Source organism: Cetorhinus maximus, chromosome 11 (assembly GCF_964194155.1).
Source record: "Cetorhinus maximus chromosome 11, sCetMax3.hap1.1, whole genome shotgun sequence".
NCBI classification, from domain to species: Eukaryota; Metazoa; Chordata; class Chondrichthyes; order Lamniformes; family Cetorhinidae; genus Cetorhinus; species Cetorhinus maximus.
The window spans coordinates 91,546,088-91,566,129 of NC_135889.1; the positions used below are offsets into that span (position 1 = coordinate 91,546,088).

General features: G+C 42.5%; 1 protein-coding gene across 8 annotated transcripts in view; it reads left to right on the forward strand.

The window, feature by feature from the left end:
* rab3gap1 (RAB3 GTPase activating protein subunit 1) overlaps positions 1-20,042 on the forward strand; it is a 76,587-nt gene that overhangs the window by 13,276 nt on the left and 43,269 nt on the right. For 7 of the 8 annotated variants that reach the window (XM_078552462.1, XM_078552464.1, XM_078552466.1 and 4 more), the window contains 2 exons: positions 1,332-1,497; positions 11,409-11,508. In XM_078552462.1, the coding sequence (XP_078408588.1) occupies positions 1,332-1,497; positions 11,409-11,508 (266 nt within the window). Of the gene's footprint in view, positions 1-388; positions 460-1,331; positions 1,498-11,408; positions 11,509-20,042 lie in introns of those variants that run through there. The other variant, XM_078552470.1, reaches the window with a different exon arrangement.

Below are 20,042 nucleotides of genomic sequence, written 5' to 3' on the forward strand. Positions count from 1 at the left end.
GAGCTGGCAATCAGTTTCAACTTTCCTGCTTCCACATTGTTGTTCGAAACTCCACAACATATTGCACCTTGTTCAGTCGGGCATTAATGGGTTTTTAATGACAGTGTGATTAATAACATTTTATGAGCAATGGAATCTGCCCTGAAAAAATAATTTTGTAATCATAGAGTGCTTTAAATTATTAATCAGTAGATTTTATGAGCTAACTTTAAAAAAAAATATATTTTTCAGAATGTTTTAGGTACTACTTCATGTGGATGTCCCAATCTTAAATTTGCTCTATATAAAACATTTGTAAAAGTGATTTTATTTTTTGGTGTTTTTTGTTTCCTGTATGGTGAACTGTGAAAATCCTTTAATGTGATTGGATACTTGGCCAGCTTGATGACATCAGTCCAGCTGCACACTGAGAATGCCTAGTGAAGAATGCTACTAGAGAAGAGGCTAAAAGAATTAGAGGTGCTCAAAACAATATGGGGTTTTTATTGTTGTTTTAGTAAATGGGGAATAAACTAATTCTGCCATCAGCAAGGCCCTAACCAAAATTGTAATGGTCTTTAATAGGAATTCCCAGCGTGGAGTTCCAATGATGTTGTCAAACTGTCCAAATCATATTTAAGGATTCTCACACAGTCATCCAAGAAATGAAAAGCTCTAAAATTAAATCAATTTTTTAAAAAATTGCACTGAAAAAAGGAGAGATTGGGACATACACATTGGGTGAAGGTAGAAGCTAAAATATCATGAACAAACTTATTTAGAAAATTAGTCTAAAAAAATCTCAATTAATCTTAATGGTAACATTTAACAGCAAACCATATATATAAAATTATTTTTCAAGGGCCAAATCTGTTGCTCAGCAGTAGTTATTGCTCAGATCGCCATTAACAACCAAGTTACACTTGATTGAACAAAATATAATTTTGTGTGGGCTTTCTAACAGCAATATGAGGACAGAAAAGAGGACGTTCTCGCCACATCAACTGATTTCAATGATTGCTGGCTTGGGTGAGTGGGGAGTGTAGGGGAGGTGGGCCACAACACAGTCTGTGGCAAAACAGTGAGTAACACCACATTTTCAAAATTTCCATGCTAATCTGCACTTGTGCTAAATCCTGAAGTTATGTTCAGTTTCAGAGGGACAATGATGACGAATGCTGACAGTTTGCCATTAAAAAATCCCCACAAATTCCAGGCCACTAAGCTTGAAAAGAAGAAACTTCAGCAAATGTTTCATTGTTAAATATTGATTTATGTTAGAAGTGGTAACTACATGTAACTTGTCTGTGGAGCATTGTTACTAAATCTTGAATTTGTGTATTTTAAATTAGTCAGGTGACCTTATTTGTGCAAATCCAACAAAAGACAAGAAGGATGTACGTGGGTGCATGTGAAGGCCCTGGTGTTCGAACAGATTTTGAAATGGTTCATCTTCGGAAAGTGCCAAACCAATATAATCATCTGTCTGGTCTACTGGACGTATTTAAATCGAAGATTGTAAGTACTTTTTAGAAATGCATTTTAATTGGCATCTTGAAGTATACTTTACTGAATTTAGCTGCAATCAGTGTTTCTTCTAACTTTTTTATGCTGTGTGTGACTTGCCCATCACTATGGGCGTAAACTTAAAAGGGGCAACTTGTGGGCAGTCTGTGCAATACTTTCCAGGCTACTACACATGCACACACTTTAGAGGGAACATTGATTGGAATCATAGAATTTCACAGCGGAGGAGGTGGCTATTTGGCCCATTTTGCCTGTCCTGGCTCTCAGAAAAGACAATCCGTTTGGTTCCATGCCCCAACCTTTCCACATTTCCTTTTGCCTTTTTCTATTTCCCTTCTAAAGGCTATATGGATTCTGCTTCTACTGATCCAGTTAAGATATTGTTTATACCAACAGCCTTCTGCATTTTTGTTTTTGTATGATTTTAAATATATCTTTTAGTTATACACTCGCTGATAGTTGAATTAGTTTTTCCCCATTTACTACAACAACCATTATAAAAATTCCATATCATTTTGAACACCTCTAATTCTTTTAGCCACTTTTCTAGTAAGAAGCGCTCCACTTTCTCTAGTCTTGTCTTAAATAAAGCTTTTTATTCCTGGATATTGCTAGACCTTTTCTGTGCCTTAACATGGCTTTGAGATCCTTCCTATAGCAATGCATTCAAAAATGAATATAGAAGTGACATTTCTGATTTTAGTGCCTAAAAAAATGTGTACAATGGACAGGAAAAGTGGGTGCTAGTCCTTTGGCCCGATTTGTACGTGAATGTTAATGTGGCTGAATTCCTGCATGGTTTTCCAGGTGGTTCATATGACTGCATCTGAAGAAGGTGAAGCAATATAAATTGCGTACAAGTGAATGTCGGAGATCTGTGCACTCCCATTTCTTGTTCCAATACCAGATGCAGTTAGGGGACAAACATCCCCAGCTGCAACTGGTGCTTTAGCTTCCAGAGCTACCATTTAGGTGTTATCTGCCTTAAAGAGGCAAACTGTTTTTGGATAGAAACATTTTTTTATTTTAGGCCTTTTGAATTAAAAGTTAATTTCTGCATCAGAAATGATAGTGACATTTCACTATTTCATTCAGGGATGCCATGTTTGGTATAATGATTACCTTTTGTTTTGCATGATGGCTTACTGTCACAAGCCCCCATTGATAGCTGCTGAAGATATTTGCCCGGTCCTCTCTGGAGTGACCTATCAACTGGTTCACTAGCAAGGAGAAGGATTCCTCCTATTTTTGCATACAGTAGCCAACCTGCACTTGTTTTCTATTCCCAAGCTTTCAATCAACACACAAACTTTTGATTTATCTGTTGATCTATAGCACAAAAGCATGAATAGAAAAGTGATTTAAGTTCCGGCAGTGATTTGTTATAATATGGTGTTTATGTGAATCAGCACAGTGCTTCCCTTTCCATGGGGCGTTCTGTTTATGTGGTTATCTATCATTGTCCTCTTTTGAAGTGAATCTCCACTGACAGGAGACTAGACGACTGGTCTAACTTGTGTCTTGGTACATAATGCTGGGAGTGAGGTGGCTCTTGAACTCTTCATCCGCAAGTCTTGAATAACCCCTGTAGACTATGAACTATCTACTGGTGCAGGGACAGCCTGACCCAGCCTGCCATCTGACAAGTACTGAGGGAAGGGTGGACAAGTCGTGTGGAAGTGCTGATCTCCTAATAGACAGCAACATCTTCAGCGATCACTTCCATCCCATCAGTTTGTAGTCTCTTCTGATTTATGGATGGAAACCTGTTCCCAGCTTGCACTTTATTTGAACAAGCTTAGCAGTATTCATGCCTAATGATGCGGTAGTAATGCAATTGAAGGCCTGGATAATGACTGATCTGCAGTTGTTGTCTTTCAGGCTAAAAGGCATGTTTCAGATTGTCACAGAATTGTCATTGTTTACAAATCAACTCTCAGCGTCCCATGTATGACTGCTGGATTCCTCTATATCAGCTGCCATTTGGTGGTAGCTTCTTGACCAGTAAATCCAACAATCTGGTTTGAGCAAGCAACATCCTCTCTTAAAACCTCGACCATAGAAGCTTAGTACCCTGACAATTGATGAGGAGGGAGGTGACTTTAATCTCCAGTAGGGACTACCACTTCCTTCACCTGCTCTTGCTCCCTCATGACTCACCATTTGTGCTGACTGCTGTCTCTAAATCTTCTGGAGTGCATGTATTTGAGCTGGTGATTGGATGGGTTAAGTGTGTTAATGGGGCGTACAGTGTGTTGCTGCTTCTGCAGAGGCTGTTTTCTGATGATTTCCGGGAGGAGCCAACTCTGGAAACAAAATTACAAAAAGAACAGAGTGCCAAGGAGGAACTTGGTATGGTAATACTATTGTGGCTTAGGCAAGATTTTACATGTTCTCCATCTCCTAGAAAGATTATATTACTCCTGCTGGTAGAATTTTACATTGCAACATTCTGGAATGATCATTGGGATACTAATTCCTACCTAACACTTACCCACTTCTCCAATTTCCATACCCTTTTAGATTCAATTTCCTTGCATGGAGATGGGCTGCTCCTCAAAGGAGTGGATGTCCTTTATTAAGGTTTATCTTCCTCCCATTGGTGAGCAGTGCCTTCCAATGTTGGTTGCTTTCAAGTAAGAAATAAAACAAAAGATGAAGATTATTAGATATTGAGAAGTTACATTTCCGAAGTACTTCATGCAGATGAGGAGACATTGAAACATGGAGGTTTTACTATTATGCATGTCTGTGCTTTAGCATAAGTGGCAGTGAAGGAAGATTTAGAAGAGAGAAACTGCATCTGTGTATTTTAGTTTAATATTATATCTTGGGGTTTCTCAAGCTGGGGTCCTCACTACCTCTCAGCCGTTAGTTTCAGTTACAGAACTCTGAGCTCCCACGTTCTTCTCACCTTTTGTTTATGCTTTTGCTGCATTATTTTTCATCTTCCTCTCTGACTGTTGATTGTTTCACCTTATCTCTGAAGGCCTCCTCTTCATTCCTTGTTATGATAGTTTTTTTTTCTCTCGTCTCATTCACTCTAATGTAACTAGAAAGGGCCCTTTAGTTTTGCCCGAAACAAAATAATGGTTAAAGTTGGAGGTTGTTGTTTAATTGGGAGCCAGTTGTTTGTATGATCCACTGCCCTACAGGCAACTTTACGGCTTCCTCATAACATACTGTTAGGGAGAGGAACTTTGCACTATTATAGAGACTCAGTATTACCTTTGTTCAAGCAACTACAGACTGGAGTTCATCCAAAATGCTACTGCTTGTATCTTAGCCCCTTTTTCATTCCTGTCTTCGCTGACATATATTGGCAACTGGTCCTCAACACTTTATTTAAAAGTCTCATCCTCATTTTTAAATCACTTTATGGCCTAACAACCGCCCCACCTGCCTATCTGTTTCTTTCCCCATTTGTATGAAGGGTGAGGCAAAGGGAGCAGGGTTGTGCAGAGGCCAGAGTTGGAGAAATGCGATGTAGTGGATTGTAAAGCTGGAGCATGTTACAGAGATGGGGAGGGCTGAGGCTATCAAAGGTTTTACAAAGATGAAAATGCTAAATTTGAGTTGTTAGAAAACTGTTGGCCAATGTAGATCATGGTGATGAGTGAGGAAGATATGATGTGGGATAGGACAGGGGTTCTCAACTGGGGATCTGCAAGAAGTTTCAAAGGATCAGCCAAAAATAACCAGAGAATGAGTGGATTGCAAGCTTTGCTTAATCTGCCTGCGCCCCTCTCAAATGAATTTTTACAGACGAACAACGAGCAGGAGTAGGCCATTTAGCTCCTTGAGCCTGCTTTACCATTCAATAAGATCTTGGCTGATCTGATTGTAACCTCAATTCCACATTCACACCTACCTCAGATAGTTTTTCACCCCCTAGTTTATCTAGAGTCTGTCTAGCTCTGCCTTAACAATATTCAAAGATTCTGCTTCCACCATCTTTTGAGGAAGAGAGTTCCAAAGACACAAAGAAAAAAATTCTCCTCATCTCTGTCTTAAATGGGCAACCCCTTATTTTTAAACAATGTTCTAGATTCTCCCAGAAAAGGAAACATCCTTTCCATATCCACCTTGTCAAGACCCCTCAGGATCTTATGTGTTTCAATCAAGTCACCTTTTACCCTTCTAAACTCCAGCAGATACAAGCCTAGCCTGTCCAACTTCCATCATAAGACAACCCTCCCATACCAGGTATTAGTCTAGTAAACCTTCTCTGAACTGCTTCCAATGCATTTACATCCTCCTTAAATAAGGAGACCAATATTGTACACAGTACTCCAGATGTGGTCTCACCAATGCCCTGTATAACTGAAGCATAATTTCCCCCCTCCCTCCCAACCTACTTTTGTATTCAATTCCCCTCGCAATAAACAATAACATTTTATTAGCTTTCTAATTGCTTGCTATATCTGCATACTAACCTTTTGCGATTCATGCAGTAAGACACCTAGATCCCTCTGCATCTCAGCTCTGCAATCTCTCACCATTTAGATAGTATGTTTTTTAATTTTTCCTGTTAAACTGGACAATTTTACACTTTCCCACATTATACTCCATTTGCCAAGTCTTTGCCTACTTACTTAACCCACCTATTTCCCTTTGTATCCTCCTTACGTTCTTTTCACATCTTATTATCCTACCTGTCTTTGTGTAATCAGCAAATTTAGCCATGCTACCTTCAGTCTCTTCATCCAAGTCATTTATATAAATTGTAAAAAGTTGAGGCCCCAGCACTGATCCCTGTGGCACACCACTTGTTTCATCTTTCCAACCAGAAAATAACCCATTTATGCCTGCTGTTTTCTTTTAGCTAGCCAATCTTCTATCCATGCCAGTATGTTACCCTCTACACCATGAGCTTTTATATTCTGCAGTAACATTTGATGTCTTCTGGAAATCTTAAGTATAGCACATCCACCGGTTCCCCTTCATCCACAGCACATGTTACTTCTCCAAAGAACTCCAATAAATTGGTTAAACATGATTTTCTGCTCTCAAAACCATGTTGACTCTACCTGATTACCTTGAATTTATCTAAGTGCCCTGCTCTAATGTCTTTAATAATAGCTTCTAACATTTTTCCTATGACAGCTTTTAAGCTAACTGGCCTGTAGATTCCTGCTTTCTGTCTCCCTCTCTTTTTAAACAAAGGAGTTACATTTGCTATTTCCAATCTCCGAATCTAGGGAATTTTGGAAAATTAAAACCAACGCATCAACTATCTCACTAGCTACTTCTTTTAAGACCCTAGGATGAAATCCATCAGGACCTGGGGACTTGTCAGTCCACGGCTCCAACAATTTGCTCAGTGCCACTTCCCTGGCGATTGTAATTTTCTTGAGTTCCTCCCTCCCTTCCATTTCCTGATTTACAGCTATTTCTGGAATGTTACTTGTATCCTCTATAGTGAAGACCGATGCAAAATACCTGTTCAATTCATCTACCAACTCCATATTTTCCACTATTAATTCCCCAGACTCACTAGTGCTCACTCTGTTAACTTCTCTTTTTAAATATCTACATAAACTCTTACTCTCTGATTTTTATATTTCTAGCTAGCTTTCTCTTGTACTCTAATTTTTACCTCCTTATTAATCTTCTAGTTGTTTTTTGCTGTTTTTATATTCTGTCCAATCTTCTCTATCCTTGGGCAATTGTATGTTTTTTTTTACGTTTGATACTATCTTTAACTTTTTAAGTTTACATGGATAGTGGATCCTCCCCTTGGAATTTTTCTTTTTCGTTGGAATGTATCTATTCTGTGTATTCTAAAATATCCCTTTAAATGTCTGCTACTGCGTCTCTGTTGATCTATCCCTTAACCGAATTTGCCAGTTCAGTTTAGCGAGCTCTGCTTTCATGCCCTCATAATTGCCCTTATTTAAGCTTAAAATATTAGCCTTGGATCTGCCCTTCTCTCCCTCAAACTGATTGAATTTTACAATCATATTATGATCACTGCTACCTAGGGTCGCCTTGTGGCTCAGTTCATAGCACCCTCGCCTTTGAATCAGAGGGTTGTGGGTTCATGTCCCACTCCCGGAAACCAAGAACTGTGATTGTACTCGAAAAGAGTTGCAATCTGTGACTGTTGATAACTCGAAAGAGTTTCACTGAGGTCATTAATTAATCCTATCTTGTTGCACAATACTAGATCTAGTGTGGCCTGCTCTCTGGTTGGCTCCAGAACGTGCTGTTCTAAGAAACCATCCTGAAAACATTCTGTGAACTCCTCATCTAGGCTACCTTTGCCCATCTGATTTTTCCAGTCCATATGTAGGTTAAAATCCCCCATGATTATTGCCATACCTTTCTGACAAGCACATATTATTTCTTCCTTTTTACTTAGTCCTATGATGTGGCTACTGTTAGAGGGCCTGTACACTATTCCCACAAGTGATTTCTTGTCTTTATCATTTCTCATCTCTACCCAAACCGCTTCCAAGTCTTGGTTACCTAAACTTAGGTCATCCCTCTCTATTGTGCTAATAACATCATTAATTAACAGAGCCACCCTTCCACCTTTTCCTAGTTTCCCTCCCTCCCTAAATGTTATGTACCCTTCAATATTCAGGTCCCAATTAATGTCATCCTGCAGCCATGTCTCTGTAATGGCTATCAGATTGTACTTATTTATTTCTATTTGAGCTGTCAGTTCACCTGTTTTGTTTCGAATGCTATGTGCATTCAGATACAGAATCTTGGGCTGGGATTTTGTGTGTCCGCTGGCATCGGGTGTGTTCGGTGGCATGAATGGACAATATGGTGCGATCAGTTTCATGACAGCGTGAAACCAGTTTGCCCTTGTCTGCTCAGCCTGTTGATGGCGGGCTGCGTTTCCTGCCATTGGACGTCGGGAACCTTGTTGTAGGACATCAGCATATCATTATAAGGCGAGCCTGCTGGACTCATCTGCCCACCGCTCCCAATCCCGCCCAGCTGGATTTCCTGCCAATGTTGGCAGGAAAACATACCAACATGTTTCACAGCAGCACACAAGTGACGTGCACCTGAGGGGGCTGCACTTCGCTTGGGACTTCAAGGTTTGTTTACCTTGCTTCGGTCAGCATTCTCAGTCATCAGCGCCGAGCTTCACAGACAGCACCACATCGCTTTTGGGGGCTCACGGGTAGGTCTCTACCTACAAGATCAGTCATATGTGGGTGGCTTTTCAAGGGCTGCAGGGTAAGGTCTTGCTTGGGGAAGAAGGAGAAGTGGCCTTGGGCAAGGGAAGAGGCTGCAGAACGAGAGCTGTACTGGGGAAGGAAGATATTCCAGGGTGTGTGTGGGGGGCACATGTTGATCTGTGCAAGTGGCCTCAAGATGGTGAGGACTGAGGAGGCAGTCTCCAGAGGAGATGAGGCCAGATGGACATGAGGGTATGTGTGTCAGAATGAGTGGTGTTGTCCCTTGAGCTGGCAGTGAGTGATGTGCCAGTGAATGTGTGATGGGCTTGAGTGTGTGAGTTTAGAGTGATGAGATGGTTGTCATACCCTGGATGCATGGATGAGATCATTTCATCCTCTAGCTACGTTGAACGGCCAGCCTCTGTGCAGCATTGGCACTGATCACCACAGCCATCGCCTGCCATGCTGGATTGGTAATGTCGCTGCCTGTCCTTTGGCCAGAGTGAGGGTAGAGGACATCGCGGCGGGACTCCACGGCGTCCAAATGGCACTTCAGTGACGCATCATTAAACCTGGGGGCTGCAGTCTTTTTGCCTTCTGTGGATATCTTCCCTGCAGTAGTCGTGGGCTGGAAGCACTGAGATGTGTGCACGTGGTTAGACTTTAAACATGGCGCCCAGCATGATGAAGCGGCGAGGTGATGGCGTGGCGGGCGAATGAGAGCCTGCTCCCCCCACCATGGAAACGGTGTGTTTCCTGGGAATGCATAAGTAATGCGGCGGTTTTGGGACGGTACAGCGTGATAACCTGCCATCATGACCGGCAGATAAGATGTTGTTTTGCCCGCCCACTACCGCACAATTCCACCCTTGAGTTTTGTCCTTATTTTTTAACTTCTAGCCTTATCTGCCCTTAGATTTGTACTCTCTGTCTCTTCATGTAATTGTCTGTTTATCCTTTCCTATATTTGTATCTTTCTCTCTTGCCTTGTCTCTACTCTTTGATTTATCGCATCTTTCCAAATTTGATCCCTTACCCCCACTATAGAGTTTAAAATCCTCCCTACTTCCCTAGTTATGCAGCTTACTAGAACACTGGTTCCAGCACAGTTCAGATGCAGACTATGTCCCAATGGGACAGCCCTCCCTTTCCCACGAACTGGAACCCACTTCTACTACACCAGTTTTTGAGCCATGCGTTCATCTCTTTAATTGTATTTGTCCTATGCCAATTTGGTGCCTAGCTCCTCATACTGAATGAACAGAACCTTTTTCCTTGTCCTGCCTACGTTGTTGGTACCTACATGGACATGACAATTGGATCCTCCCTTCCCACTGCAAGTTCCTCTCCTGCCCTGAGCAGATACCCCGAACCCTGGCATCGGGCAGGCTGGACTCTCACGCTTTGCTGCAGAGAACAATGTCAATGACCCTCACTATATTGTCCCATACTACTACTACATTCCTTTTTGCTCCCCCTTGCCCCACTTAAATGGCTTCCTGTACCATGGCGCCATAGCCAGTCAGCTCATCCACCCTGCAGCTCCACTCTCATCCAAACAGGCTGAAAGAACGTCAGACCTGTTGGACAATTGCAAAGGCTGAGGCTGCTGCACTCCTCCCCTCTGGGTCCTCTTACCTGCCTCACTCGCAGTCACACCCTCCTGTCCCAGGTCACTAACCAAATCAGAAGACCCTATTCTAAGGGGTGTGACCGTCTCCTGGTACAATCTGTCCAGGTATCTTGACCCCTCCCTGATGCATCGCAGTGCCTGCAGCTTGGCCTTCAGTTCAGTGACTCTGAGCTGAAGCTCCTCAAGCCGCAAACACTCATTGCAGATGTGTTTGTCCTGGATCAAAGCGCATCCAGAAGCTCCTACATGCTACAGCCATGACACATCACCTGTCTTGCCATCCTTAATGTGTTTTAATTAACTACTTAATTATTTTGTGCAATTAATTATTTTCCTTTTCTTTTATCTATTTTATTAACCTTAACACCAGTTCGTGTACTATTTTAAACCTTAGGAATAGAACAGGCCTTAACCACTTACCAGATACTCACCAAGCAGCTAGCTTCTTCCCCTGTAGTACAGTAAGAACTAATTCCTACAGGGTGAAAAGGTTAAAAAAGCAAATGGGCACCTCCTTCCCCTCTTCACTTAACTCCCTCACTCACCCAACTCCCAGCACTCTTTTAAATCTGCACTTGACCATTCGATTCAACCAACTGCCAGTAACAACTTTATTGCTTACGCAGGTGCAAGAAAGTGTACATCATCAACACAATGCTGTACCTGTCACCAAAACCTTGATCTGGTTCCCATACCCCTCACCCAAGCCTCAATCTGATGCTCATGCCCCTCACTCAAGCATCAATTTGGTGCCCAGCACCAGCAACAAAGTTTCACATTAAGTTTGAATAAAAAGCTTAAAATAAATGTATTCAATTGAGTTTTTATGCAGAAAAATGCTTGTGTTAAAGGGGATCTGTGGAATTTTTATAACACGGGAAGGAGTCTGAGAAGCAGAGGTTGACAACCCCTGTCTTATGTAATTAACATATTATTTGCACTTTATTATTTTTGCATCCGTTTTAATATCTTTTTTAACCAGTGATTTACTTGTCAAATAAAATTGCTAATGTTTTTAAAGCTCAAAGAATGAATTGAGTTCTGAATTGTAAGAAATTTAAGCCTGGTCTTTTATGTTTACTTAGCCCTATTGGAGTTAAAGCTGCTTGTATCTTTTTCTTTTCCAGGGGTGCCCTTTGACACCTTTGCCCCCAATAAATGTAGCTATTCGGTTTACATACGTCCTTCAAGACTGGCAACAGTACTCCTGGCCCCAGCAACCTCCAGGTAGGACATGCTTGGTTGTATTTAATGTTATAAGACTACATCTTTTATTTGTGCAATTTAAAGGCTGTCATTGAGCACCATAAAAATTCAAACAGCAGGCCATAGTTCTGAGTTTAGTTAATTTGTCCGTGCTCATACTTTGCTTTTTTTAAACATATTTTTAAAAAATTATTTCATGGGATGAGGGTGTTGGCAAGACCAGCATTTGTTGCCCATCCCTCATTGCCCTTGAGAAGGTGGTGAGCCATCTTCTTAAACTGCTGCAGTCCATCTGGTGCAGCTATACCCACTGTGCTTTTAGGAAGGGAGTTCCAGGATTTTGATCCAGCGACAGTGAAGGAACAGCAATATAGTTCCAAGTCGGGATGGTGTGTTGCTTGATGGGGAACTTGCAGGTGGTGGTGTTCCCATGCGCCAGCTACCTTTGTCCTAGGTGGTAGAGGTTGTGGCTTTAGATAGTGCTGCTCAAGGAGGCTTGGATGTTGCCACATTGCTGCAGTCCATTTTGTATATGATACACACTGTCACTGTGCTTCAGTGGTGGAGAGACTAAATGTTTAAGGTGGTGGATGGGGTGCCAATCAAGCGGGCTGCTTTTTCCAGGATGATGTTGTGCTTCTTGAGTGTCTTGGGAGTTCCATTCACCCAGGCAAGTGGCGAGGATTCCATCAAATTCCTGACTTGTGCCTTGTAGATGGTGGACAGGCTTTAGGGAGTCAGGAGAAGAGTTACTCGCTGCAGAATTCTCAGCCTCTGACCTGCTCCTGTTGCCACAGTATGTATATGACTGGTCCAGTTCAGTTTCTGATCAATGGTAATCTCCAGGATGTTGATAGTGTGGGATTCACTGATAGTAATGTCATTGAATGTCATGGGGAGGTGGTAAGATTCTCTTTTGTTAGAGTGAGCATTGCTTTGCACTTTTGTGGCACGACTATTACTTGCCACTTATCAGCCCAAGCCCTAAGTGTTGTTCACGTTTTTGCTATATATGGTCATGTACTGCTTCAGTATCTGAGAAGTTGTGAATGGTACTGAATATTGTGCGAACATTTCCACTTCTGACTTATGATGGAGGGAGGGTCATTTATCAAGGAGCTGAAGGTGGTTGGGTCTAGGACAGTACCCTGAGGAACTCCTGCAGCGATGTTCTGGGACTGAGGTGATTGGCCTTCAACAACCACAACAGTCTTCCTTGCTAGATATGAGTCCAACCACTGGCGGGTTCACCCTGATACCCATTGACTTCAATTTTGCCAGGGCACCTCGATGCCACACTTGGTCAAATGCTCCTTTGATGTCAAGGGCAGTCACTCAGTCACACTCACCTCACCTCTTGAGTTCAGCTCTTTTGTCTGTGTTTGGATCATGGCTAGAATGAGATCAAGAGCAGAATGGCCCTGGTGGAACCCAAACTGAGCATCAGTGAGCAGGTTATTACCATGAGTGCTGCGTGATAGCACGGTCAACGACACCTTCCATCACTTTGCTGATAATCAAAGTACAATAATAGGGCAATCATTGGTCAGATTGGCTTTTCCTGTTTTTTGTGGATAGGACAGACCTGGGCAATTTTCCACGTTGTCGGATAGATGTCAATGTTGTAGCTGTCCTGGAACAGCTTGGCTAGGAGCACAGCTAGTTCTGGAGCACAAGTGTTCATTACTACTGTCGGGATGTTGTCAGGGTTCACAGTCTTTGCAGTATCCAGTGCCTTCAACTGTTTCTTGATATCATGTGGAATTGAATTGGCTGAAGACTGGATCTGTGATGCTGTGGACCTCAGGAGACTGAGATGGATTGTCCACTCAGCACTTCTGGCTGCAGATAGTTGCAAATGCTTCAGCCTTGACTTTTGCAGTCACTGATGGGGATATTTTTGGACATACCGGGACAATTTTTCACATTGTTGGATAGATGCCAATGTTATAGCTATAGCTACTGGAACAGCTTGACTAGGGGTGAGGCTAGCTCTGGAGCACAAGTCTTCTGTGCGACTGTCGAGATATTGTCGGTGCTTATAATCTTTGCTGTATCTTCTGGTTAGTTGGTGAATTGTCCACCACCATTCGCAACTGGATGTGGCAGGACTGCAGAGCTTTCATCTGATCCATTGGTTGTGGGATCACTTAGCTCTGTCTATCATATGCTGCTGCTTGTTTGGCAAGTAGTCCAGTGTTATAACTTGACCAAGTTAACACTTCATTTTCATGTATACCTGGTGCTGCTCCTGGCATGCTCTCTTGCACTCTTCATTGAACCAGGGTTGATACCTTGGTTGATGGTAAGGTTAGAGTGAGGGATATGCTAGACCATGAGGTTACAGATTGTGGTTGAATACAATGCTGCTGCTGCTGTTGGCCCACAGCACCTTATGGGTTCCAAGTTTTGAGCTGCTAGATCTGTTCGGAATCTATCCTATTTAGCACGATAGTAGTAGTGCCACACAACACAGTGGATGGTATCCTCAATGTGAAGACTGGACTTTGTTTCTACAAGGACTGTGCAGTGGTCACTCTAACCATTGTGATGGACAGATGCACTTGAGGTCTACTAGGTTTTTCCCTCTTGTTGGTTCCCTTACCACCTGCCAGAAGCCCTGCCCTACAGGACTTGGCCAGCTCGGTAAGCAGTGGTGCTACCAAGTCACTCTTGGTGATGGACATTCTGTGCTCTTGTCACCTTCATAGCTTCTTCCAAGTAGTGTTCAACGTGGAGGAGTACTGAATCATCAGCTGAGGGAGGGCAGTAGGTAGTAATTAGCAGGAGGTTTCCTTACCCATGATGCCATGAGACTTTATGGGATCCAGAGTCGATATTGAGGACTCCCAAGGCAACTCACTCCCAACAGTATACCACTGTGCCACAATCTCTGGTGGTTTTGTTGGGCCAGGATTTTGACGGTGGTATCTGGGACATTGTCAGATAAGATTCGATGAGTATGTCTATGTCAGGCTGTTGCTTGACGAGTCTGTGGGTCAGCTCTCCCAACTTTGGCTCAAGTGCCCACATGTTAGTAATGTGCCTCAGTCGCTTTATTTCTTTTCAGCTTTTCAGTAGCGGTTTGGTACAGCTGAACAGCTTGCTAGGCCATTTCAAAGGGCAGTTAAGCATCAGCCATGTTGCTAAGCGTCTGGGGCCACATGTAGGCCAGACCAGATAAAGATGACAGATTTCCTTCCCTAAAGGAAATTAGTGAACCAGATGGGTTTTGTTGGCCAGGGGCTGCAGCTAAACTGCTGACACAGGCAAAAGCAACTTTTGACCTGAAGTAACCTGAGTCCAGTCACTGGCCTGAGCAACTTTTGAAACCTGAGTTCCAGTCACTGGGCAGAACTGACTAGAACCAGTTTTGAAATAGCTGAGTGTCTTGAAGACAAAGGAAATGTGATGAGTCCTTATTTAGAAAGGAGGAATGAAGTGATACCGCAAGTCTTTGAACAGAGCCAATGAGAATATGCCACAAATCAGGCAAGCAGGCCTAAACCAACGGGAGAGAGACAGCACAACTCGAAGAGAGAAGATTCAGTATAATACTGGAAGGATTTCAGGCGTGGAACAGCGAGACTCCGGAGACCAACCATCGCAGAAACAGAAGAACCTACATCAGCAACATAGAGACAAGAGAGAGAGAACGGAACGCCTGGCCAGCGTCAGCTCTCCTTTTCGGGTATTAGCTTTTATATTCTGTGACCGCTCAGGGAGTGTCAGAAAAACCTAGTGGGTGTGCATTTAGATCCTAGTTTTGGGTATAAAACTGTATAACCTGCTGTAAACTGCATGTCTATATTTAAGCAGACGTATAAGCTATATGTAGATGATCTAACGACGTGAATAAAGCGAATTTAGAGTTAAGAGAGAATTGACTTTTCTCCTCTTTGTACTAAGCCAACAACCGTTACTGGTGAACCTCCGGCAACAGCTTTTATGACAAATGGTAATTTCATGGTCACCTACTGAGATAAGCTATCAATTCCAGATTTATTACTTAAATATAAATTCCACCAGCTGCTGTGGTAGAATTTGAACCTGTGTCCCCAGACCATTACCTTGGACCTGTAGATTACTCGTCCAGTGACATGACCACAATGCCACTATCTCCCCTTTAAATCTGCTTGCATTTCGCCTCCTTCCTTGACTTTGTTGCTCTCCATTTGTTGATAACTTCCGAGATGAGGGAGGAGGAAAGGATGGAGTTACCATTGTATGCTGAGCGACTTTGCTATTTGCTGAGATTCTTGTAATGATCTTTATGTTGGCCCCCCCATAGAACCATAGAAAAGTTACAGCACAGAAGGAGGCCATTTGGCCCATCATGTCCATGCCAGCCCGAGGACACCCAGGCGCCCTTTCTAATCCCACCTTCCTGCACCCGGCCCATAGCCCTGCAGCTTACAGCACTTTAGGTGCAGATCCAGGTACTTTTAAAAGAGTTTAAAGTTTCTGCCTCTACCACTAACTTGGGCAGTGAATTCCAGACACCCACTACCCTCTGCGTAAAAAAAGTTCTTCCTCATGTCTCCCATACACCTCCTGCCACTTATCTTCAATCTATGTCCCCTGGTTCTAGAATTCTCCATCAAGGGAAACAATTTTATCCTGTCCACTCTATCTATTCCCCTCGTAATTTTGTACACCTCAATCAAGTCACCTCTCAGCCTTCTTTGTTCTAAGGAAAATAACCCCAACCTATCCAATCTCTCCACATAGCTACTCTTTTCTAACCCTGGCAACATTCTTGTAAACCTCCTCTGCACTCTCTCCAGAGCTATTACGTCCTTCCTGTAATGTGGTGACCAGAACTGCACACAATACTCCAGTTGTGACCTCACCAGTGTTTTATACAATTCCAACATTATATCCTTACTTTTATATTCTATACCTCTGCCAGTGAAGGAGAGCATTCCATATGCCTTCTTTACAACCTTGTCTACTTGAATTGCTGCCTTCATGGACCTGTGTACTTGTACACCAAGATCTCTCACTTCATCTACCCCTCTTAGTACATTCCCATTTATTTTGTAATCCCTGTTAATGTTTCACCTCCCTAAATGTACGACCTTACACTTCTCTATGTTAAAATCCATCTGCCACTTTACCGCCCACTCCATCAACCCATCTATATCGTTTTGGAGGTTATGGCTATCCTCTACACTATCCACTACTTGGCCAATCTTTGTGTCATCTGCAAATTTCCCAATCATGCCCCCCACGTTCACATCCAAATCGTTAATATATAACACAAACAGCAAGGGTCCCAACACTGAGCCCTGTGGAGCACCACTTGAGACAACTTTCCATTCGCAAGGGCATCCATCAACCATTACCCTTTGTTTCCTGTTACAAAGCCAACCTTTTATCCAGTTTGCTGCATTACCCTGAATCCCATGGGCTTTTACTTTCCTGACCAATCTGCCATGTGGGACCTTGTCAAATGCCTTGATAAAATCCATGTACACAACATCCACTGCACTACCTTCATCAACCCTTCTTGTCACTTCCTCAAAGAATTCAATCAAATTTGTGAGGCAAGACCTTCCTTTAACAAATCCACGCTGACCATCCCTGACTAGTCCATGTCTTTCCACATGACAGTTAATCCTATCTCTCAGGATTGATTCTACTAATTTGCTCACCACCGGTGTATGACTAACTGGCCTATAATTGTTTGGCATTTCCTTTGATCCCTTTTTAAACAATGGAACTACGTTTGCATTTCTCCAGTCCTCCGGTACCTCCCCTGTATCTAGTGAAGATTGGAAAATCTTCATTAATCTCCATTTATGTGCTTATATTCTTTTTTTTAAAATTTCTGCTCATAATACCAGTTTCCTATCAACTTGTCTAATCAACAGAGCTTTTCTTGCCCTCCACGTAATGGGCGTACCGTACCGTTCAAGCACCTGACAGCATATGCTAAGACTTATACCAGCTGTGCAGTGCCAAACCATTGAATTTTCGCTTTTTACCCAGTGAGTACTACAATAGCTCACAGTGCTGAATTTTATTTTATGATTAACTGGTTTACTTAAGTAAACCAAGCAAATGCCAATGAACATGCTACTTGATTAGCCCTTCTGTTGGGTTATGATATATGAAGCAGAAAGACAAAAGAAGGTAGAAAATAGCTTTTTATTACAAAGTAAAAGTGAATTACAAGCTGTGCTTGCAACTTATGCAAACATGAGGGAGCAGAATTAATCTTAGTGGTAGGCCTATGAGCAGTTGCATTTTAAGCACACTGAAATAATAGTTGAAGGCTTCCATTTCAGTAGATTTTGAGTGTATTTGCATGAAACTATTTTTTTTTGGATGGCCTGTAACTGTGGAGGAACTGTCATTGGCTTGGATTCAAAAATGCTTTTAACCCAATAGCTTAATGAAAACTTGATGGATTTCGATTGGATTTTTAAAATTTCAGTTGATTGAGTTCAAGCTTTTAATGAACATGAAACATTCTAATTTAGATAATTAGTCTTGAGTTAGTACGTTTAATTTTACCACATAGCTATATTGTTCAGCGAATGGTATATTGCAGCAATGGTCTTCACAGCACAATGTTCATCCACATATAGGCATAACGGATCAGGCACCATGTTTAAATTTGAGTGCATAAAATATGTTATGATAGATCATAGAAATAGTAATAGATTTGAATGTCTGCCTTGTGTTGCTGCCTTTCACCTCTTCCTAATGCACAATTTAAAATTGTTGCCTTAGTAACAGCTGTTTGCCCTCACATTTAAACAGTGTTAGAATTTAATTGCATCAGTAATAGCTGCATCACAAATGGCTGCTATCCCTCTTTAACTCCTCAGTGTTGGATTTACTGGATTAGAAATGTGCTGCTAGACCGCTTGCACAGTGTTGCAATTTATTGCATCAATAATGAAAGATCCTTCTCCTTAAAAGTTTGGCTTTTTTTTTAAATGCCTTTAAGGTTATGGATAGATGTTATATTTTCTGATCTTAAGGCAAGCATTAAGAAAAGCCAAGGCTGAAAATAATATTTGCTAATGGCTTTTAATTCAGTTTATATAGAACGTGGTTAGAATTTGGAATTCTCCGCCACAAGCTGTTGAAACAATCCATAAATTATTTTACAAGAGATTTAATTGCCTGAAAAAGAGGAATATTAAAGGGAATGCAATGCAAGCAGGGATTAGACTGGGTGGTGATGGATAAAATATTGAGGCGACTTGATGGGCTGAATTGGCTGTTCTTGTGCTTTAGCAACATGCATGATGGTAAAGCTTAATTGCTTCTTAAAACAATATGCTTAAACCTGGTAGCTCTGAACTTAAAATAAAGGCTAATTAAAATTAAATACTGACTATTGGCAAACTTTTATGACAATTTTATATTTCAGCCATTGTGAAGTTGGTATTACTCTTGCCATTGAGTCAGAAGGTTCTGGGTTCATGTCCACTCCAGGGCTGGGATTTTGTTGGGCCAACAAGGTCTCGCCCACTGGTTGGACAACCATCGCAAGATATCATCAGTTTGTGGGGAAGGCCCAATGGAATCAAGTGCCCTTCAGGCACTTAATGGGCCACCGTCAGGTCTTCCCTGCAGTTGAAGCCCCCAGTTGCGGAAGACCCGCACACTGAGAGCTGCCAACTGATAAGCGATGGGTGTCTCCTCACGCCACCAGTACTAAGGGGAGCAGTGGCTGCTGACGGCAATGCACCCACCAGAGGCCCAGGATCATTGTGAGACCCCAAACCAAAGGTGAGTTAGGCAAGAGAGGAATTGAACCACCATTCAGGGATAATGGGTGTTATTTGGCTCATTAATGAGCCTACTTAACATCCCACTGATGGCGAGGAATCCTGCGTCAGCCCTGCTGACTTTATTGAGGAGGTTTTGCTGGCACCGGGAAGCTGAAGCAGGGGCTCCCATGATTAAATGGGCCCGGCCGCTATGTTTCCTGCTGCAACAGGCTGCATTAAAACCAGCCCTAGGGCTTCAGCATAAAAGTCACGGTTCACACTTCAGTGCAATACTGAGGAAGTGGTGTAGGAGGTGCCATCTTTTGACGAAACATTAAATCGAGGCCCCGTCTGGAAGTCCCGGCAGCACCCACTACTGAGCTCTGGCGCTGCTGGGACTGCTAGAGCTGCCAGCCAGTCAGTCTTGTCAGCAACGAGGGTGTGATTTCCTGTCCACTGAGGGGTGGAGGTCCGCCCCTGAACTTGTTCTGCAAGACAGGCATTTTAAAAGTTGTTCATTCGGGACTGACTTTCCCCACCTTCACAGCACCGACGCAGAAGGAGAGCGAGAGCGAGCAGTATGCTGATTAACCCGCCACCCCACCTCCCCCCCACCAATAAAATTCAGGCCTATATTTATCTCTCAATCAACAGCACAAAAACAGATTATCTGGTCATTATTACATTGCTCATTGCTGTTTGTTGGATATTGCTGTGTACAAATTGGCTGCCACATTTCCTACACTACAATGGTGACTATATTTCAAAAATGCTTCATTGGTTCTAAAGCATTTGAAACATCGGATGAAAAGCTCTCTATAA